The sequence below is a fragment of the Notothenia rossii genome, assembly GCF_949606895.1.
Source record: "Notothenia rossii genome assembly, chromosome: 1".
NCBI lineage: Eukaryota > Metazoa > Chordata > Actinopteri > Perciformes > Nototheniidae > Notothenia > Notothenia rossii.
Genome location: NC_136912.1, coordinates 78,127,683 through 78,150,445, shown reverse-complemented (window position 1 = coordinate 78,150,445; position 22,763 = coordinate 78,127,683). Strand labels below are relative to the sequence as shown.

The following is a 22,763-nucleotide window of genomic DNA, read 5'->3' as shown; positions in this document are numbered from 1 at the left end:
ACAATAGAAATAAAATAATTGAGAGAAGAAAAATATATATATTATCTATCAAAACCCAGTTTGATTAACATTCATTGGATTGCACACTTTGTTTGTTTGTGTGGATATGTAGCACATTAACATTTTAATAGCACTTAATGACTGACTGAATGGAAATGACAGTAAATGAAAATATAAAACGAAAAAAGTGATCATGAAAATGTTTCCAATAAATGAATAAAATGATTTTTGACCACTTTGTTGTTCAGATATATCACATATTTGTAACTAAATTATACATGAATTGAAACAAAACACAGTTTAAACTGAGGAGTGACTCTCGTGGGTTTCATTTATTTTCTTCACTCCGCTGGGGCACTGCTCTCATGTCAAGAATGAGAGGATTTCATCGGAGGATGGACTGGTGGTTCCTCGATTATCGCTCCTCCATTATCGCTCCTCGCTCCTCAATCCTCGGTCCTCCGGCAGAAATAAGAGCCATGGGACGGTACTCAAGATGGCGCAGACAAATCAACTTCCGGTGAGACCGAGGACCGAGGAGCGAGGAAATGAAAATAGTCGACCTGAGACAGAGCCGTCTACCCATGTGCAGCCTCGAAATTACCCCAAAACCAAGGACGTGGCCTCGGTGGAATTCCAAGTATGCTGGAGATTGGAACAGTCCTTCGGCGGCACTCGATGACGTAGTATCCTTGAAATATTGGCTTGGAAGCCAGTTTCCTCGCAATTGAGAAACGGCCACAGCAGTAGGACTGTTAGCGATGTGCATTGACGAGCACCTGCAGCTACACGGACCAAATTGAATGGCGCACAGTAGGCGGGGCTTATTGAAGATTGACAGGTGCTGAACGAATAGGACTTTAGAATCTGCTGATGTTATGGAAAACATCGACCAATCACAATCAACAGAGGGCGCAACAGACTCATCGTGGTAAATGTAAACGGTTGAGTTTGTAGGTTTAGAGTTTGTAAGTGAGCCTTTCACAGCAAATGTATTGCATTGTTTTCATTTACCAGCTAACGTTACATTTACAGGATACACCGACATTTTATGTGAATAGCATAAAGGTAAACACAATGATTTTGTCAAGGACAGAGCATGTTATGCTGTCAGATTCTTAAACCAGCCTCATGAAACAGCACGTTTATTATCAGCATCTTAAAGTTATGCTTCCATCCATTTATCGTGGGATATGGGGAGCTGCTGTCCACACACTAAAGACAAGGTTTGTTACCAAAATTCACCTTCCGTTTTTGTATTCTCGCCACTTTTACAGAAGTTGACATAGGCTACTACTGCATGTTTTTTCCTTAAATATTGATATATTATTTGCTTTACATTTTAATTCATTCCGTACCCACTAGAGCCCACTCAGCCCAGTGATTATAAAAACTAAGTAAAACAATAGATTTTCAGATTAGATCTATACTCAAAGCACATATTAAACTTTTTCCACATCTTTAAATCCGTTGGTAAATAAGATAGTATGCTTTTTATTTATCCCTTTACCTCTTGATTAAATGCATCCAGATATAATAAATGTTGGTCTTCTATATTTATATTTTATTAACTCATATTATTCTTCAACTCCTTAGATTTTTCAAATTAATATTTTTGTCTATTAATTCAGTTTTTTGCTGTCAAGTTTAAAGTTGTTTATTTATTTTACAGTCCATTTAACTTTTAATTGGCATGTTATCAGCAGAGGAACTCTACCTTGCAGATTCTTATCCACCTGCGAGGGAGTCCCGTTTGGACTGGCAGATGCTGAGAGCATCTTTGCCTTATCATCGGGCCATGGCAGGTGTGGGGTGGCTGTGGTTCGAGCCAGTGGTCCCGCCTCAGCCACAGCTCTGAGATGTATGGCGGGGGTCTCACGCAGCCCTCCTCCTCCACGCACCGCTCTGTTACGCAGCATCAGAGACCCCATATCAAAAGAAGTTCTGGATCGTGGACTTGTCTTCTGGTTCCCAGGTATGTTCCCCTTGATAAAACACACATTTAATTACTTTTAACTACATTTCTGCTGTTTGTATTTTGGATATAGTCTACTTTTCACACCATGGATTGCTTTCCCATCAAATAAATCTAATACAGTACAATGTATGGTAATGCTAATGCAGAGTGGTCTTTTTATACCACTCTAAATGTAACAGTAATGGAAAAATAATTACTTAAAAATGGGCTAAAAAATAGAAAAACAAATTCGGCAAAATACTATTTTAATTATTTTCAACAGCACTGTGTGACTGACTGGTCAATTAAAAATATTTGTGAGATATTTTGTCTTTCTTGTATTGAATGAAGTATCTTTTGGTGCAAAGTGATGACAGACCAGCTTGATTGCTAAGTATTGATGTCAAGTCCGATCCCTTGTTATAACCTCAGAACAGTATTGAGTCTTGGAATATCAGTCATATCACCCACTTGTAGCAGGCCGAGTTTAAAGAAAGTGTTCATAACATTTGCTCATCTTGTTTATTTAAATGACCAAAGACTGTTGTTTTCTCCCTCTTTTTATGTCATCAGGTCCACACAGTTTTACAGGAGAGGACAGTGTGGAGTTCCACATCCATGGCGGCCCTGCTGTGATTACTGCTGTCCTACAGGCTCTAGGTAACCCTTATGAGTATAACATAATATTATTCAACTTCATATAATGCTTTACAACACGTACAGTGCCATATGATGCACTGTTTCTTAGCAATGTGTAAAAGGTATGGTTGTCCTCACAGTCCTGACGTTCCAAGCTGTGAGTTTTACAAGAAGTATTAACCCAATAACTGGTTGACTCATGTGACTGTCCATCACTTTGACTTAAAAGGGAAAACTGAAACATGACTTCCTATTTCTAAGATACTTATAATATGTGTCTTGAAAAGCGTGACAATCCCTCTATGACTGAAAAGTAATATTTTACTGCAGTTCTCCAAATGGCCTTTAAGGTGGCAGTATTGTATAAATTAGACATTTAAATGAAATATTCTTACCTTGCAAGATTTTCAATTATCAGGAATACATTAGTGTTTTACTTGAAGTTGATATCATAACCATAACAAAAAAAAGTAGTGACAATGTTGGTCATAATGACCTTGATTTTGCCAAACGATGTGGGTTCTACGCAGTTTCCTCCTGATGAGATTTGAACAATGGTTGTGAAAATAATGAAAACGTAACCTTTTTAACCTGCACAGTTGTGCCTGTTTTCATTCCAAGTGAACCCTGAGTGACACAGACCCTGCGGTTAATCCCCCCCCTGTTTGGGCATGTGTGTGTGTTGTGTGCATCATTCATGCCCGACCCGTGCCTCATGCATTTCTCCATGTTTCTCCATGCTGTGTGTGTTTGTGTTTGTTGGTTTGTGTGCGTGTGTGTGTGTTTCTCAGGAAGCGTGCCTGGCATGAGGCCTGCTGAAGCTGGAGAGTTCACACGGAGGGCCTTTCAAGCAGGGAAACTGGATTTAACAGAGGTAGGTCAAGAAGAGAATGTAAAAACAAAGAGACAGGTCTCTGCAGATGGCATACCAAGAGCCTTTCAGAGTATTTTAAAAGGTAAATGTGGAAGAAAGAGGTTAAACAATGAACAGGGATTTCAAGTGTAAGCATATCAACAATGAAAATATTAAGTTTTTCAATTGGCTATCTAATAATGGATTCCGTAGATGGTGATGTTCTATTCTCTAAGTATACAGCTATACTGTGAGCTCTGGACAATATGTTTACAGTTTTTAACTTTTTAATACAGTTTATTATTTATTCAATCTATATTATTTATTGACACAGGCCTTTCAACAATTGTCCTGTAGTCAAAAAATGATGTGCTTGCCGCACAGAACGTTAACAATTACAAGTTCTAGTCAAGACTGTAAAGTTGATTTAATAAAAAGACTGACTTATATAATCAAATGAATCTCTTCCTTCAAAATAAGTAATGGAAACGTTCCTAATCCTCACAGTTAGTCAGAATTAAAACGGTCGTGCTATAGATAAATGAAAAATGTATAGCAGTTATAACTATTATATTGCTGTGTGCAGGTGGAGGGGCTCGGAGATCTGATCCATGCTGAGACGGAGGCTCAGAGACGACAGGCTCTGAGGCAGATGTCAGGAGAGCTGGGACACCTTTATCAGGACTGGACCCACAGACTGAAACGGGTAGGTGATCCGATAGACAACGGTGGTGGGTTAGACAGTGGTTTCCAACATCCCACTGAGGCAGGGTGGTGTGCAAAATGTCTGGATCTCTGGGCTTGAGGGTGTAGGTGTAGCATTTGTGGCAGTAACTGCAGTTGCAGTTTGCTTTTAATCTGACTTGAACAATATTGTAACACTTTGGATTCATCTTAGTCTCCAATGCTACAAGGCCTGAAGTTGAGGTTTTCTTCCTATTACATACTGTCACGGCTTGGCTCTCAGCCATAACAAACGCAGCGATGAGACGATGACGTGAGTATGGAAAAAAGAGGAGTTTGTTCACACTCCCCAAAACAACCGACCACCAAACAGGGTTAACAAGCACTATGCAGGAGGATAGCTGTTCCGGGCTGCTCTTCCTCCTACGTTCCCCGGGCAGAGAGAGAGCCACTGCAGCCTACTTAGATCCTTTATGGAGGCGCTGATCAGATTGGGAGCACCTGGAGAGAGGCTGCACCTGGATACTATCAGGGAGAGAGAAGCACACACACCCACACACAAAGGCACACCCACACCAGCATAGGCAGTGAAGCAGGGGTCGTCACACATACTGTTTAAAACAAAAATATAGATTTCTTGATGTTTGGAGTGTTGTATGAACTGAATTGATCTTTACTACAAAAACCATACCCTCCATTTTCGAAAGAAAGTTTGGATGTTGGTAAAGTCTTAAAATCTCTGTTTCTCACACCAAGTCCTTTCTTTTTGTCTCTTGGCCTGAATGTTGACTTGATGTGCTGTGCTTATGTTCTTTGCTTCATGTTGACTCAAACCCAACAGTACCTTGTTTTTAAATGACAAATGCACATAGCCTCTTTGGACATTCTGTTGTTATATCCAATGTTGAGACGTTTTGGTTTTAGCAGGAACAAGTCGCCCTGCTGGAGTTCTCCCTGGAGAGATTTTGTCCATGTTCATGTGCTGCAGGTCAGGCCTCAGTAGTTACAGTGCACACCCAAACTGCAGCTTTTCCAACACAGTGTTGATGGATTCATTCATTGGGCTCTCACTCTTCCTGTTTCCATGTTGCTGCAGGACATTATTGAAAACCAAAAGCACTATTTGTACTAGTACATGTGTAAACAGGGCCGGACTGGGACAATATCTGTGAAACGCTTCTATGAGTATTGGCGAAGCCCTCTAAGGCTATCGCTATTGGGTAATCCCCCTGCGCACCCGCGCAGCACTGAAGCACTTGTAGTCCACGCCCACCCGCAAGGTGGGCCCCACCCTCGGGCTCCCTTCCGGAATAAATAGGAAGGAGGCCCGACAATCTGCTCCCACACAAAACAACATTTCTTCAGCTATTCATGGAGCCAGTGGGACCCAGCACTTAGAGGGCTACGCCAATACTCAAAGAAGCTGGAGTTACAGTAGGTAACTTCAGTTCTATTTCGTATATGGCTTCGCCCTCTAAGGCTATTGATATTGGGTTAAGGGTGAAGCATGATGTAGTCTGCGCCACACTGGGTCCGCCCGGCACTAGAAGCACAGACACACCTGCTCAATAACAACCCATGCCTATTGCGCCATGCGTAATGGCGCATCACCGTCCCTGGAATATAGCATAACAAGAATATTCTCCATGAGGAGACGAAGGCTGGGAACAATACATACCTGCCGCTGTGAAATGTAGAGAAGGTCATACTTTGCCCAGTGACAAAAAGAGGGGGAACAGCAGCTCTCTGCGTGCAGACAGGCAGGAGAGCGCACAGCTGGATCCCTGACGTCACTCACTCTGACCAGACACTCCGTACAAAATGTGTTAGAGGAAAAAGGAACATCCCTCTCATAAGAGGGGAAAAGGGCCGCTCTCCGCGTGCCGAGAGAGGCGCAAAGCTGGATCCCTGACGTCACTCACTCTGACAAGACACCCCGTACAGGGTGTGTCAGAGAGGAATGGGAGACATCACTCAAATACAATTGAATAAATGAACAGGGGGAAGACCAAGATGCAGCAGTGCAAATGTCTTCTACTGACATTCCTCCGTACAAAGCCTTGGAGGAGAACATTCCTCTGGTGGAGTGCGCACTGATGTTCTCCGGGGGATCCACCCCAGAGGAGACATATGCCTGTGACACAGCCTCACACAGCCAAATCAAATCAAGTTTTATTTATATAGCACATTTATAAACCATTTTTGGCCGAGCCAAAGTGCTGTACATATAATAAAAATAGCCTACAGTAGAGACACTTTACAGCAAATACAACAGCACAGATTATTCAGAATATCAGTATGAGAAAAACGACACCCTCTATCCTTAGACCCTCACATCGTACAAGGAAAAACTCCCGGAGAAAGCCCACAGTTTAAAGGGGAAAAATGGGAGAAACCTCAGGGAGAGCAACAGAGGAGGGATCCCTCTCCCAGGACGGACAGACGTGCAATAGATGCCGTGTGTAAATCAAAGAGATAATACATTTTACAGCATATAGACCGAATGTTAGGAAATGCATGTGTCTGTAATAAGAAGATGAATCTACGAAGATGTCAGCTACAATCCTGTGGAAGCCATCAGGGAAGCAGCATGACGAGACCCAGGCAGGACCGCAGAGACAGGTTCAGCCACGACCCGAAGTCCACGACTTAATCCAGAACTCAGGATAGAGGATCCAGGACACAGGACTACAGCAAGAGGATCAGCCTCGACTCCGGATCCCGGCGTCGATATAGATACAAAACAAGAAAAAAGATTTGGCTGGGTTAATCGGAACAAGAGAATACACAGACACAGACAGAGAGGGAAAAGGTCATTGGATAAAAGTTATTCTTGATAAGAGAAGCCTAAAAGGCCAGAGAGAAAAAGTGAGTTTTAAATGTTGATTTAAAAAAAAAAAACAGGGTCTGGGCCGACCTCACATGCAGGGGCAAAGTATTCCAGAGCCTGGGGCCAGCCGCTGCGAAAGCTCGATGCCCTCGGGTTTTAAGCCTGGTCTTAGGCACTATCAACAGCAGCTGATCAGCTCTGCCTGGGGTGTAGCGATGGAGGAGTTTGGCTATATAGGCAGGAGCCAGCCAGTGAGACAGCTGTTGTGCAGATAGAGTCTGCCCGATCGAGCGCTCTCTATAATGCACAAACAGGCGCTGAGAACGGCGCAAGGCAGCCGTGCGCGCCACATAGCAGGACAGCACGCGCACAGGACAGAGGAGATGAGACGGCTTCTTCCTCCGACCTGTGAGGAGGGGGAAAGAAGCCATCCAAGGTGATCACTCTCGACTCTAAAAGAGCTTGTGATGACCTTTGGCATAAAAGCCAGGTTAGGGCTTAAAACTGCCATCTCCTTGGATCCGGAGGCATGACGGAGCCACAGAGAGAGCAGACAAATCACTCACCCTTTTCGCTGATAGAGCCAAAAGTAATACTACTTTGGCTGATAACAGTTTAAGGGGAACCTGGGCCAAAGGTTCAAATGGGGCTTTGCTTAGTGCGCGTAACACCAAAGCCAAATCCCACTGAGGCGCCAGTGCGCGTGACACAGGTCTGAGTCTCCATACTCCTCGCATAACACGGCTGCTGCGCTCTGCGAGCCCCTCTGTTAAATTCGCCGGGAATATATATTGCTCTGATGAGAGCAACGTGTGTGCGCGCCCAGAACAGCAGCCGCCTGGCTGCGTTCAGAAGCTGCGCAGATCGTACTCCTCCCTGGCGATTGAGGTATGGCTGCTTCCATAGCCGTGGCCTGTTGTCTGTGCGAATCAACACATTGATTGTGCAGCAACGGGGCGACTCCCCTGTTCTTTTCCAAGATTTAGAAAAGTAGTGGGAGTAAAAACCGCGCAAGACTCTGTTCCTGGGATGACAGGAGTATTTCTTGTATCCCATGGAACTGCTGGGGGCAGAGGCTTCTCTGTGATGTGCCGTAATGGTCGTCATGGTGACGAGCCACGCCATCGCCCTCGCCGCCGCTGCCCGTGAGGCGAAAGGGCTGCGAGGGAGTTTCCACACGCTGCATTTCACTCCGTCTCTCATCATGAGGCGCGTACACGCCCAGGGGATGCATTCTGTCCACACGAGGCGTTATAACTGTGCTCGTGGGTTTATTATGACCGTGTGTAGGAGGCATATCTGGGACAGAGGAATGCCGCGAGCTCTGCAGTTTATAAACTGAGTAAAAGGTTAAAAACAGAAGGCTTCTGCAGCGAATGAACAGCCTCTGGAGTGTCCCCCTGTTGGAAGAGACCCAGGGCCAGGGGTATCATCACGTGACCAGCTGACGCCAACGCTGAGCAGCTGCGTCACTGAGAGGGCTGTGTGGGTTGTGACACGCCGGAGGAGAGCTGTCAGTTCCTCCACTCGCTGCCGTGAGAGCCGCGCTCTCATGCTGGCTGAGTTTAATTCCACTCCCAGATAAACGATTGCCTGAGAGGGAAGAGGAGAGCTCTTCTTCCCATTTATTATGAAACCCAGGCTTTGACAGATGCGATACGAGATGTAACGTCGAGCCAGCAAATAGCAGGTCGTCCAGAGAAAACCACACTCTCATCCCTCCTCTGTGTAGTGGCTCCAGCCTTCTCTACACAAAAATGTGAGGAGCCAGGAAATATCCGAACCGCAGACGATTGTCTGTTCTGATATTCCCTGAAATGAGAAACGCAAGAATTTCCTGTGTTTTGGGATGATGGGACGTGGAAGTATGCATCCTTCAGGTGGAAGTGAACCAGTCGTCCTGGTGAACACATTCCAGCAACTGTTTGATCGTCAGCATGTGGAATACTGACAGATCGAGGATGTCTCATTCTCCCAGTCTTTTTCAGGGATTAGAGTAAAAAAAAAAATCCTATTTCAACAGGAGTTCCAGCAGCTCTGAATGGAGCGCAAGACTGTTCCTGGGATAACAGGAGTGTTTCCTGTATCCCATTGATCTGTGGGGGGGGATAGGCAAACTGCAGGGTGTACCCTCTGCCTGATCAGCCTGCTCATCCATCTGTCCATCGGACACACTCTGAGAAACACTCTGAGAGCGGGCGCACATGCTCGAGATGTTCTGAGGTCGTCATGGCGACGAGCCACGCCAGGGAGCCTCCACACGCTGCATTTCATGAGGCGTGTACACGCTCAGGGGATGGATGGAGGTGTGTGCAGTGCTTTCCACACGAGGCGTTATAACGGCGCTCATGGGTTTATTATTACCGTGTGTAGGAGGCGTATCTCGGACAGAGGAATGCCGCTAGCTCTGCAGGTTATTAACCGAGGTTAAAACCGGCAGGCTTCTGCAGCGAGCCCTGCTGTCTACTTAATCAACAGATTAGTGGCAGCCGGCTTAATTACCGGCTCTGCTTCCTCGGAGGCTCTCGCGAAGCAGACCAAGAGCGGGAGAGCCTCACTCCCCTTTGACTCGCCGCCGGGAGACCCTGTCTCTGGGGGAGCGGAGACGCGGGACGGAGCCCCTGCAGCCGCCGAAGGGCGAGTCTGACGCCGAGGCGGTTGCTGTGGGCGTCTCTCCGCTTGCGGCCTCCTGTGGCCGGCGTAGACGCCGCGGCTGCTGCGGGCGTTGGTGCCGCTGTGGGCGCTCAGCAGGCTGGAGCCAGCTGACATGCTGGCGAATGTCGTCCGCCTGTTCCGTGGCCGTCTTCATGGACTCCACCATGGCGTGGAACTGGGTTCCGGACAGCCCGTACGGGCTGATTGGAACGTCCAGTAGCACTTTTCTGGCCGTCTCCGTAACAGACGCCTGCTGCAGCCAGAGGTGGCGCTGGATCTGTGTCACCCACGTGGAAATCCTCGTCTGGGAGACAGCGACGGACACGCACAGAGTGAGCGCCGTGCTGGCCGCCTTGCTGATTTCCTCTGCTCGTCTGCGGCCAAGGTGGTGGACCGCTCTACCAGTGTCACCGTCACCACCGAGTTGGAGAGCAGCGCGATGTTATTCACCGACGCCTGAAAGGCACACTGGTGCACCCGGTCGGCCTGGCGGGCGACATACTGGCCTCTGGGGGAGCTCAACGTAAGGCGCCGTCCGGCGATTATGTTGGCCTGTCTTACCCCAAAAACTCCGTCAGCATCTGTGAACCCCTCCACCTTGGTGAGGGGAACAAATGTGGCCACCGGAGCCTTCAGGGTCCTCGGGTTCGCCGCCGCCCCCTCCTGGAACCTCCTGATGGCCGGGAAGCGTGGCCAGATCGGCTCACTCTGAGTCCTGACCGTCTGCCCGCGAAAAAACTCCGGTCATGTCGTCCGGAGCACACCTCTCCTGAGCTAGGGGAACGGGGAGATCTCTGCAGGCGGCCGCCTTGCGTAGGATCTCCGGCAGACCATAATATCTGATTAACAGAAAAGTAGGAATAGTCTACTGAAGGATCCATTCCCCAATGTATAAACACAACTCATATTCCGTTGTTATTGTTATTCTTACTTTATGATGGCCAAAGGGCCTGAAGGGATCAGGTCCTCCGCTCTGTTTTGGCACCAGAACTGAGTCAGATCTCATGACGTTGTTTCCCGTCGAAAGCCACTAATAAGAGTTCAAGTCCAGATACCTAATTTTCAATGTTGACTTTCTAAGAACGGAACTTTTCAATGAACCTTATTTATTGTGAATTATTCCAGACAAAGCAACTGTTTGTTTTAGGACAGGCACACAATCCAAACATTTATATATTCTGAGCAGCAGTATTGTGTTTCTTATCAATACAGTATCCTCAAGTGTATACTGTTAGTATAGATAAGGGTCAGAAGGCTGAGTCAGTCTGGAAGTTAAGATAAATTACATTATGATTAGAGTGGAGAAATGAAGGTGAATGTACAATTCACATTAGGGGTTAGTGACCTAGCTGATGGTGAATAATCTATGCAGCTTTCGTCTAATTATTTTTAATCAGATATGAAGACATGGTTAGAGTTGTTCAGTACACATTTAAATGAATCCTATTCATACATTTTAAATGTACCTAACAATATTCAGTTTGTTTTTTTGTGCCTAGGTTTATGTTTTGGGGATTTTTAGTACAATGTTAGTGAGTAGGTAAGTGATGTGTCAGTAAAGTGTTTTGTGAGTCCCACTACTACACATGGTTGTCCTACACCAATTTATATTCGAGCCAACTTTCCAAAAAGTTAAGAAACTTTGTGCAGTTGAAACTTCACTTTTCTGTGGGAGAATACAGCAACATTTTTGCTTTGCAGTCGTCTAAAACCTTAGGCCTCTTTACTTGTTTGTAACAACACTTGTATTGTTGTTTTTTCCAAAAAGCCTGTTCCCCTGATAATGTGGCATATATGTTCTTATGTCTGTCTTGTTTACTTCTAATCAGAGTATCAGTTTTCCTCATACGTCCTTTGAGGCGGTTCAGAGCAGCAGGTCACTGACTGCTGATGAACATTTCACCACAGTGGATGCAGGCCAAACCCTCCTTCTTGTGTGAACTGTTTGGAAGAATCAGACCAGGGATCTTTCAACGATTTGGCACCAGATCTTAATAACCGGTCCAGGTGGTCTCCCTTGAGAAACTCTGTAAAGTTCCTTATCTCAGGATGTTTCCTAAAAGCTATTTGAGCGTCCCTGTGTTTGGGCTCACATTTCTGGGAATCTTGGTAATGAGACTTATACCATCTGCGGGGACAAACCCCCCAAACAATGTCGTTTTTTTAAACTGTTGGCTTCCCACTTTTTAAATGGATTAAAGTATGGGAATATGATGCTTCCTGTTTTTGTGCAGCTATACTGCTATTGTCTTTAGGTTCCACACGTCGATCAAGATAGTGATCTGTGCTGTGGAGGAAAAACTGGAACTTTCCCTTGTTTGTATTCTTAGTATTTTGAAGGAATTTCAAATGTTTGTTTACATGCAAAGTATGAATGTATGGAAGCACTTTGCCTTTAGGTCTATTGTCATCTAGGATTCTGGGATATAAATGGTTGCCATTTTTTACAAATTGTAATGAATGAATAATTAAACAATAATCTTTTTTTTTTACAAAAGGTCAACCATTATCGAACATAATTGTTAGATGTAACGATACTCTAATCAAAGTAGCTTTTCTTCATCACTGTCCTTGTATCACAGGTGCCCCAGGAATAGATGTGAGCTGTGGCACCAGCAGGATTAATCAAATCAACTTTTCATTGTCATGAATGTACACAGAACACACAGTGACATTTAGACTTTGCATTTAACCAACCTTGATAGCAGTGAACAGCTCTGCATTAAGAGCCTGGGTGGGAGCTGCCGCCTACTGCTGATTAACTGTACTGCCTGTTACCTGTCACTCACATTTTCTCTGCTTCAACATTTCAACATGCACTTAAAGTATGAAAATAATGATATAACTGTTTTAGAGTTGAATGTGTTAATTCTATAATCTGATTCAATCCTCTTCCTCTCTCTCTTGTCTGCTTTGTGTGTCACCCAGTGTCTGGCTCACGTTGAGGCCTTCATAGACTTCAGTGAAGACGAGCTAATTGAGGACGGGGTCTTAAACCAAGGTATGTGTACACTTTGTGCTCTTTACTGGAAAAACATGACAGAACAATCATTTCCTTAGGCTTTTAGAGGGCTCTGTTTCTCTCTAAGGAGATTGGAGTTTGACTGGCTTTCCTGTTTGGATCTTCAGCTGGCCATCGTGGGTGTTTGCTGCACTGTGGGGAGAAGCCATAGACATCAAACTGTTTAGAAGACGATTTCCTTTGAGGAAGTGTGGAGAGAAGGCCAGGGGGGACAGTAGAGGCATTAGTCTTGCCTTCAAAGCTAACCTGATATGTTGCTCACAGGAATAATGCAGACAGCAACGTACTGTTCTCTCTGTGACCAGGTTTCCCGTGTGTGTGTGTGTGTGTGTGTGTGTGTGTGTGTGTGTGTGTGTGTGTGTGTGTGTGTGTGTGTGTGTGTGTGTGTGTGTGTGTGTGTGTGTGTGTGTGTGTGTGTGTGTGTGTGTGTGTGTGTGTGTGTGTGTGTGTGTGTGTGTGTGTGTGTGTGTGTGTGTGTGTGTGTGTGTGTGTGTGTGTGTGTGTGTGTGTGTGTGTGCAAAAGGGATGTTCCCCCTGAGTCTGTCGCCTGCCGTCTGGCACTGACAGGGCTCTTCAGAAGCCTCAGATGTTGTGAAGTTATGACACAATAAAACCTGGGAATGATTGTTTATTCTGGAGGAAAGGAATGTGGGTTCACGCCTAAAAAAATGACTATAATAATAGACTCTTTCCCCAAAAATAGAAAACATAGAAACACTCTCATTCACATCCCATTTAATATTGTATCTGATGTTTTTTTACGTTTTATTTAAATGCGAAGTTGGATGAATTAATGTGTGGTCAGTCTAGATTTTCCTGTTTAGGAGCAGCTGTTGTTGATAGATTTGTTTGTCAAAAGCATTTTTCCGCCTTAGTCACAGGTGGAAAGGGATCGGTCCATGACCCATTTTTATCGTCCAGAAAAACGGTATCAGACACCGGACAGCCTTTTTTCCTTCAAAGGAGAGAAGTTCTCACCACAAGGCCATGAAAGTGAAATTGTAGAGAAGCCTTCATCACTGGCTGTTCCCTCATTTGTTTTTATCTCACTGTCAACCCCACAGTGGACCGATGGGTGTGTGATCTGCAGGCAGAGATGGAGCGCCACCTAAAGGACGAGAGGAGGGGCGAGCGGTTACGCAGCGGAGTCCAGGTGGTCATCGCAGGAGCCACTAATGCAGGGAAAAGTAGCCTTCTGAACACACTCTGTAAGAAAATCAGTGCGCACACACACACACACACAACTTGTGGTTGGATTACCATTAAATATATCTCACTATCTTAGAAATACTAACCTAACTTATGAATCATACTGCGGTCAGCCATGATTTGAGAGGGAAAGAAGGCAACATCTGTCATACCATAAGCAGCGTGGACTTACTTTTAAAATACAAATACTGAGCTCCATGCACAGGAAGTAATGAGATGCATCAATATCTATTGTATAATAAAACCCCAATCACCTAACTACTAGTGAATGGTGTGGTATGACAGCAAGGTCAAAGTAGGTCCAATTTGTGGTGCATATTACAATTATCTCTTCATAGTGCACAAATGTTATTTAATCACTAGACCACACCATCTGTGAATAGTAGACCTTGCTCTTTGCAAAATGAATTAAAGTATGACTTTTTGGAAAACATTAGATTCTGGCCGTGCGTCATGCGTTACCAGTCAAAGTCTGCTTTCAATTGCAACAGATTGTGTTGCAATGCTCATATAGGAATATGGAAAATAATATAAAAGCAAACGTAATTAGTAGTATGTCAGTTTTCTCATTCTAAATCAGGTCTTTGGTTGTTTATCCTCATTTGTTTTCAACCTAATGAGCCCCTTGTTTATAGTCTAAAGTTATGTTTATTTATGATATTGTATCCTTAAATCATTTTAAATCACAATCATACACTATCCAGAGAGGGGGCTTGGCAGGGTCTCCTCACAGCTTCCTACCAGAATAATAGACGTATTTATCAAACTTCAGATAAATTCCTGTTATCATTTCCTCTTCTTATTAGTCTTCCTGTGACCTAGACTTACACCCAGTCAGCAAAGACAAATATTGATGAGCTGGCAGCGTAATTTGACGTGGCTGATGCTAGCCAAGTTCTTGAATGACGAATAAAGAAAGGATGACAACATATATTCTTGTTTGCACAGAACTTGTGAAAAGACTATATAGATATAGAGATTTGTCAAAAAAACTCACAAAATGAACAATACATGGGCAAAAGGCCAACCATTATATACTATACTATTTAATATAAATTAAATATTGATTATAAGAGGCGACAGTGGCCACCTGTTTAAGGGAGTTATTTATAATTTTTTAGCATACAAAAATTGATTTGGGGTTGTTAGGAAATCAGACAGTTTTGATAATCACATTGTTATTTTTGGTGTTTTTTCATGGGATTTGTTGATCAAATATATAACATTGCCAACCTTATCCTTTAATCTTCTTTTATCCAGGCCAGAGACCTGCAGCAATTGTGTCTCCCATCGCTGGCACCACCAGGGACATAGTGGAGACGGCCCTGGACATCGGGGGATTCCCGGTCCTCTTGAGTGACACCGCCGGCCTCAGGGAGAGCCCCGACCTGGTGGAGAGGGAGGGGGTCCGCCGAGCTCGGGAGAGGTATATAGAATATAATTGGAGGGATAAAACCCTCTTTAATGGTCACACATGCAGAGCACACGGCACACAGTGAAATGTGTTCTCTGCTTTTAACCCATCCTAGTACCAGGAGCAGTTAGAGGACAAAGCCCTTTTATTTTAAATATCCCAAAAAGTGATTTAACTCAGAGTATGTCGGGTGTAATCGCACAGTACAGAGAGTTGCTGCTTCAGCAACTGCTCATGTTTGTATAATACTCAATCAAGATTGGCCTGAGGACCAATGGAATATGTCCTTGAAAACAAAGAGAGGAAGAAATAAGTCATTGCTTTTCCTCTGTACATCATGCTATATTTTCGTAATGTGTACCTTTTGTCTACATTTGTCACATCCATAGTTTATATTATTGCAGAGCCACAGATATAAATACCTAGGAAAAACACTCCCAGGAGGTTGCGTAATGAAGAGGCTCCTTTCCTTTTCTAGGAGTATTCACCATCAACAGGTTCTTTATGCACGGTGTAGAGAATGAACATACTGTATATGGCATTTTACTAACGGCCGCTTCCACTGTTTACACCAGCGAAGAATAGCAGTACTTATAACACTCGTCATCACTGCTTCATCAAATACAAACATGCAAACAGGCACGCACACAAACGTGAACACTGGCACAAAAAAAGATTAATCATTCAGCTTTTATTCACAGACTTTATAGTATGATTTTGTTGTCAAAGAGCAAGAGGAAAAAGCGTGTTACAACACACTCCGACATTATTTATCAATTAATTAATATTTAAAAGTAAAGTTTCGAGATTCTGTATAACCTAAATTAGAAAAAGCATTGCTTTAAATACTTGTTTGTATTAAAACGATACAGCGTGTTGGTGTCACTCCTGACAGTTGATTTAAATATAAAGAACTATAGAAAGCAGATATTCAGAATAAAATATGGCAATACATAAAAAAAAGACAAATGTGAAAATAGTTTCTAATATACTTGTGTTCTTGGCAGGGGATGAACAATATATCAATAAGATGTCATATCACCTCATGTGACGAATATCAATAAAGTATGTTGCTAATTTTAATGGGATTTGCCACACCTTTTCAACATAAGAAATACTCTTAAACATACATTCCATCAAATAATGTATTTTCCAAATCCAAAGATTCTTTGGGGACTCATATCCGAAGATAATTCTGATGCGACTGCATAACTACAATTTTCAGGTCAAATATTGCGTAATCACTTGACTGTTTGTCTAAGTTATTTGGGCGAGCTGGTGGCTCGGTAGGAAGGGTGGGCAGTTTGTGTTCTACGGGGAACTTCTGGTGTAAGGAGCAGGTCAGAGGCTCGGGACCTGGGTCACTACAGGAAGGAAGGGGTAAGAACACCATCCGCTGGTGCTGCTGACCTCACAGTGGGACCAAGTGCAGGAGGGTCAACCGAATACCATTACAAAACTGCCAAATCACAGTCTTCGTGGGACATACTGTAATGTTCTCTGAAACAGAACAACAGGCCTCTGCTCTGACGTGTCAGCTGCGTACAACCCTTAGCTGCAGCTGCATGGATAGGCTCATTAGTATATTATATAAAAGTATTCCACAATCTAAAATGTGTTCTACCCGGTACTGTGGCTGTGAGGCAATGCAGTCTTCTTCCAATCAGAGGGTTACGGGTTCGATCCCAGACCCTGCAGTCAACATGTTAATGTCACCTCGGGCAAGACACTTTTTACAATACATGACTTTTACCCAAAGTGACTTACTTACACTCAATACTGTGGGCAATCCCCACAGGAGCGATTTGGGGTGAAGTTTCTTGCCCAGGGACACAACGGCATGCTGACTGCAGGGGGAATTTAACCAGTGCTCCGAAGATCAGCGCACTAAACCACTGAGCCACATCCACCCTATCCCCGAGTTGCTCCTTATGGCATGGCCAACGCTGGTTAGCTTCCTTGAGCTGCTCGCATCTTACATGCTAGTCCCTGCCTCTGTATGAATGTGTGTAAATGGGTGAAGGCTGTTTATGTTAAAGCGCTTTAAGGAGTCATAAAGACTGGATAAAGCACTATTTGAAATCCATTTCCAAGTCCATTTAGTCAATACAGAAGTTAATTTACCATGTGGTCTACCCAGAAGAGTCAAACGAGTTTAGGAAACTGTTACCAGTGTGTCATCATATAGACAGTAATAAGTATTTAAGTTATTTGGTCTAATATCTTATCTTATCATTTCAGTCTCTGGAGAAGTGCAGTTACTAGTAATGTTTCCAGGTCAAATGTTGAGGTTGCTTTCTTTCCACCAGAGTGGAGCAGGCCGATCTGACGCTGGTGGTAGCGGATTGTGCTGATCTCCCCTCTGGTGCCCAGCAGGCTGCAGCCTTCCTCCAGGAGCACCTCAGGAGTGTCCTGCCCCCCCAGGAGCAGCCTGAGACAGGTAAGATATCTGGAACACAAATGTTCCCCATCAAACTTCATAGGGTGTTTGCTCTCCAAATCAGTATTGTACAGAATGTAATGTATTGTGACACAAGTTGCTCGCTAACAGGTCCATCTTGCATTATTAAATGATACTAGCGGTTGATTCAAGGACTACTTACAGTATTCCAGGGAGTACTGGTTGGAAGGAGAGTTTTGTGTCATCAAGAGCGATCAAATATAAGTCTCTATGCCTATACAGTACAAATTGAGTCAATGGTGATTGATCAACATTTTTTCTGCCTTCCTTTCTTGCCACAGTGTTTCCTGCAGACAGGTTGCTCCTGGTGCTGAACAAAATGGACCTGCTGCCTGAGGAGCAGAGGCTTGAGCTCGACGGGGAGCTGAGACGAGTCTCTGGATTCCCTCCTGTCTGTCTGATCTCCTGCCATACTAAGGAAGGAGTGCACGACTTCCTCACAGTGCTGCACAGCAGTGTTAAAACTCTGTGAGTAGCTTCAATTTATAATATGTTGGCAGAGCAAAGTCAGGATGTCTCGTTTTAATATTGTTTTATCTTATGCATATCAAAATGTACTGTATTGTACAGAACTTGTACATGTTATTGATTTTGACAACCTCAAATTACTTTTGTCCAGTTGTGAAAAGGATTGCATCTAACTCACATGTGTTTTGCACAGTTTGTATGTTTTAAGCATTGATTGTTTACAGTTTTAAAGGTTTAATTGCGAGCAACAACTAGTTTTGTGAGGAATATAGGTTTAAACTGCTTCAGCTGCAGTGTATCTTGAAACTACCACAAGGGTCCCTAGACTCTTGTCAGACATTCAGTCAGACAAGTCAAAAAATGCGGAATATTTGTGCTGCAAATGGTTTACTTCCTTTCTGAAATACAAAAAAATAAGTGTCTGTATCATTTTGATTCTGACTTCCTCTGTAGGTGTGGCGACCCTCTGTCTGGTGCCCCCACCTTGACCCAGGCCCGCCACAGGGCCCACCTGCAGCAGTGTTTTGCGGCCATGGCTCAGTACCAGCAATACCGGGATCTGGACCTGGCTCTAGCAGCCGAAGGTGTCCGCCTGGCTCTCACCAGCCTGGGCCGGATCACTGGACGTGTCGGGGCAGAGGAGATCCTAGATATCATCTTCAAAGACTTCTGCATTGGAAAATGAGCAGACGAGTGTCAGGGCTGCATTCTTGCATAGTCCCAGAGTAACAGTAAAGAAAACAAGATACAAAGAGCAGCGGCATTTTGCCAGGCTTTGAGACAAAGTAAAAGTGTTAAGAGTCAAAGGGTCATTTTGCTCCCAAGACACAGACATCTTTGTTTTATGTTAATGCTCTGCAAAAGACTGAAATAGCTTTAACGTGATGACAGGTGCCTCTGAGGCCCCATGTGCTGGACAAGTGTTTGGCAAGTCTTGAGTCATAATGTAAAATTAGTTCTTGAAAGCCTTTGATAGGTGAACATTGGGCTCTTGGGCCGCAACATTACAGCCAAGATTCTTACAGTAAAACAAGCCCGCTGCAGACCTGTGAGAGGTCATGGACTCAAACTGTGGATGTTTACTTGAACTGCAGGACAATGCATTTATTTTTCTTTTGGTTGGGGTGGGGGGAGGCATTCTAACAATTAAAATGTACTGTTTGTTATTTATTTACTTTTTAAAGTTTATTTCATTTTCAAAGAAATTAGTAAGGCTATTTAAGATTTGGACAGCAGTTATTTCATACAAAATAAACACATGTCACATTGGGTCTTGATGTGTAGTAGGGGGATAATAATAAATCAAATTTTATTTCATAAATCAAAAAGAGAAACTGAAAAAATCTTATATTAAATACATAAGATTATCTTTAAACCTGCATTCATTTCAGAATTTTGACAAATGTAGTGTAACAACTGATTGAATTGGTGAGGTCTAAATCCTACATAAAGCACATCATAATGTATACAGCATTTGGGTCGGAGTGGCCCCGCTCCCCTCTCTGCTCTGTGGAAAGGGGACGTTTTTGGAGGCAATGCTTTTGGTGCCCTTTGTTCCCCTGTCAATCTGAGCCCCATCAAATATTTGTGTTTCCTCGTTGAACTTCTCACCCTTCTTCCCCAGGCGGTTTCTTCTCTGACGACAGTTGCCCTGCTGTACTTCAGCATGGCTACCCGTCTCGCAAATTTTTGTCTCTCTCCACTTTGTCTCGGCTACCTGACCTTTCCTCTTCCCGCACTGTCCTGTCAGCCTTTTGGTCCTCTTTCATGTTCCCCCTGATTAATCACCACACCGGGGGAGTTGAAGCTAAAAGCAGGACTTGCTGTCGTACAAATTAAAGGCAGTAAATTGTGGAGCCTGGTTTGTCTTTGAAGTCGTGCCTGTGTGACATTTCTTTACCACAGATGTGAAAAAATGTGTTTACCAATACCTTGGGTTTCTACTGTATTTCCATACCGAAACAATACTTATTTTGATACCTTATTTTCAGAAAATGATTGCGATTGGTCTACAACTTTAAGTTTTGAAATGTATTAACAATATTATATGGAATGCCAGGAATTTTTTTAACAGTCATGGTCCCCAGAGGATGTCTCATAAAGGCTTTGTTGAGTCAATTTTATGATTTTTAAGTATTGAACGGGTTGCCATTATATATACTACGGATGATGATATGCACATCACAACCGTCCAGTTGTCCAATACTACAAACCTAATGACACTCCGACAATAAGGACCCGCCTCAACTCTACTTTGTGTATGAGCTACTCAGAACATTTTAATTGCCTAACAAAACACAGTTAATTAAAGGTGACCTATCATGCTATATTTGAATAATATATTGTAGGGCCATACCTATATAAGGCATATTTATACCTTTATATATACAGTCTATGATTCATACGGGTTTTTTTTTCAAAATACCAAACAGATCATGCATTTTAGCCATGCCTCATTTCGCTCTATTTTCCTCTCCTCCACCTTGTCTTTGCATGCGCTGCAGCTGACCACGCCCCCCTGCAAAGGAGGGGGCCGTGTTACGAGCGTCATGTTACCATGTTGTTACCATGCTACGGCAACCTCTCATTCCCCTGATAGGTGTAGAGTTGGCCATATAGGCGGAGCTCCTCGTCCTTTTTTTGAGATTTGGGTATGGAGGAAAAGAGAGACGGTTTTGTTTTCTGACACTTGGTGAGTTCCCTGACACAACGGGGACACATATTCAATTATAAAAGACGTACAAAAGTGCATTTTGCATGATAGGTCCCCTTTAAGTTAGCATATGGATATAAATATTAAAGTTGCTTAACATCAGCATGTAATAATCATCTTACCACAAGCAGCCATTTGGCTTACCATATGTAAAAAGATGTTGAGGGAAGAAAATATAAACACAAAGCAATATAAAACACATAATTAAAAGAATTAAGATAATTCAAATGAAAACATACCTTGAATAAGATGTAACAGCCAGATTTGGCTAAATTTCATCTAATACATATAAATATTCTTTACTGGATACTGGATGGCGCTAAAGGAGAAATCAGAAGAGTGATTAGGATTCATGTTTGTAACACATTTCATGCTTTAGTTGTTAAAACCTTTAACTTAAAACCACCATTACATAGAATTCCTTGTAATAGTTGTTGGGATATTTCAGGTCTAGACCAATGGTGAATAGACAGACCACAGGCAAAAGTAAAAAATCACAGCGTAAATTGGTTAATTATATAATGCAACTGAAGTGAGTTAAATACATGGAAAACATTTTTATTGACGCTAATCACTTATTCCACTCTTTTCTTATTATGGAAATGTTTATGTCATGACCTGGTTCACAGCCCACTCAGCAGCGGTACTGTAAGCTTTCTGTCTGTCAGCTTCCTGTAGTTATGATTAATGGCTGTCCTGAGAAGTGAGGTTGACGTAGCAATGTTGTGTACAGTCAGGTCCACCCTGGACCCATTTGACGTAGAGTCACTGTGCCTGTGTGTTCAGGTCTATACATGGCAAAACACTTGTTAAACAAAGGATTTCCTGAGAACAAGAGGCAGACTGACTCACCAACACTCTCAACCATCAGCGCAGTCAGTCTAACTGAGCGATTTAAGCTTGCCAGAAAGAGAACAGCAAGGAATTATGAAATGCCTTATGAGTAACAAAATTCAATAACGATTTTTAAATATAACAAATGCAAATGAATCGCTTCATGAAAGTCATAGATTCTATTATTTCAAATGTATACATCTTCTTTTTTTTTGTCAATGTATTCACAACCTCCATTCTAATCACATCTCATATCGAAAGAAAGTATAGAAATGAGTCATCACATTTCATAGTGTGTAAAATATTTGTTCAAAATGAAGAAAAAAAAGTACCAAATTCAATTAAAATGGTGTGTCTAACCCGTCCAGCGATGTGATGCATTGATTTGGAGTCGCTATTTTTTAAAGATTTGACTTTTCAATAGAAAATATATACATTTTCAACGATATATTCCTATTAAATAACAAAACCTCTGAAATTCTATTAAAATAAGTTTGTCCTAATCATCCAGCTTTGAGTAAGATAATTATTGAAAATAAATGATTGACTTTCAATAAGAACACAGCTGAATTTTCAAAAGAATATTTATATAATTTTGAAATTCAAAGAAGAAGGAACATTCAAAGATATGTTCCCTATTGTACATGTCAAGTGTAGTTTTAACAATCTACTTAGATTGTTAGGCACCGGGTCAAGTAGTCTAGACGTTTCATATTCGTAAAATATAGAAAAATAAAAAAGTCATATGGTATGTCAATAAAAAAGTAATCAAAGAACGTATAGAATTTGACATGATGACAAAATGTAACTGTTGCTCTGGGTTTCAGCAGGTAAGCCAATCGTTCAAAGGGAGGATTGAGGGGGGGAAACGGATGCAGAAACAGCAGGGAGTCACACGGCTCATCGTTCTTATGAAAGGAAAAGGAAGTAGTAAAGCTTTAGAACAGTTCCTATAACAGCTACTGTAGTGAACTCGTTAAATTCCTTAAAATTGCTATTAATTCATTTATTACTCAATTTTACT

At 42.9% G+C, this 22,763-nt stretch overlaps 1 protein-coding gene across 2 annotated transcripts; it reads left to right on the top strand.

Moving 5' to 3' along the window:
• Positions 1-1,087: 1,087 nt before the first annotated feature.
• On the top strand, positions 1,088-22,098 carry gtpbp3 (GTP binding protein 3, mitochondrial). Of its 2 annotated transcripts, none has more exons than XM_079652413.1 (11): positions 1,088-1,226; positions 1,704-1,975; positions 2,531-2,617; positions 3,388-3,470; positions 4,036-4,155; positions 12,547-12,619; positions 13,705-13,848; positions 15,110-15,275; positions 17,573-17,703; positions 18,006-18,192; positions 18,646-22,098. In XM_079652413.1, exons 1-11 carry the CDS (start codon positions 1,132-1,134, stop codon positions 18,875-18,877), a joined length of 1,590 nt encoding a protein of 529 aa, XP_079508539.1. In that variant the 5' UTR covers positions 1,088-1,131; the 3' UTR covers positions 18,878-22,098. The 2 variants fall into 2 exon arrangements, with proteins under 2 accessions (XP_079508539.1, XP_079508540.1); XM_079652414.1 differs by having other exon boundaries at positions 1,102-1,226; positions 1,707-1,975.
• Positions 22,099-22,763: the final 665 nt, after the last annotated feature.

Coding starts and splice junctions, on each gene's coding strand:
- gtpbp3 (XM_079652413.1), top strand. CDS start 1,132: ATGAAACAGCACGTTTATTATCAGCATCTTAAAGTTATGCTTCCATCC. Junction 4,156..12,546: donor GGACCCACAGACTGAAACGG/GTAGGTGATCCG, acceptor TGTGTCACCCAG/TGTCTGGCTCACGTTGAGGC. Junction 12,620..13,704: donor GGACGGGGTCTTAAACCAAG/GTATGTGTACAC, acceptor TCAACCCCACAG/TGGACCGATGGGTGTGTGAT.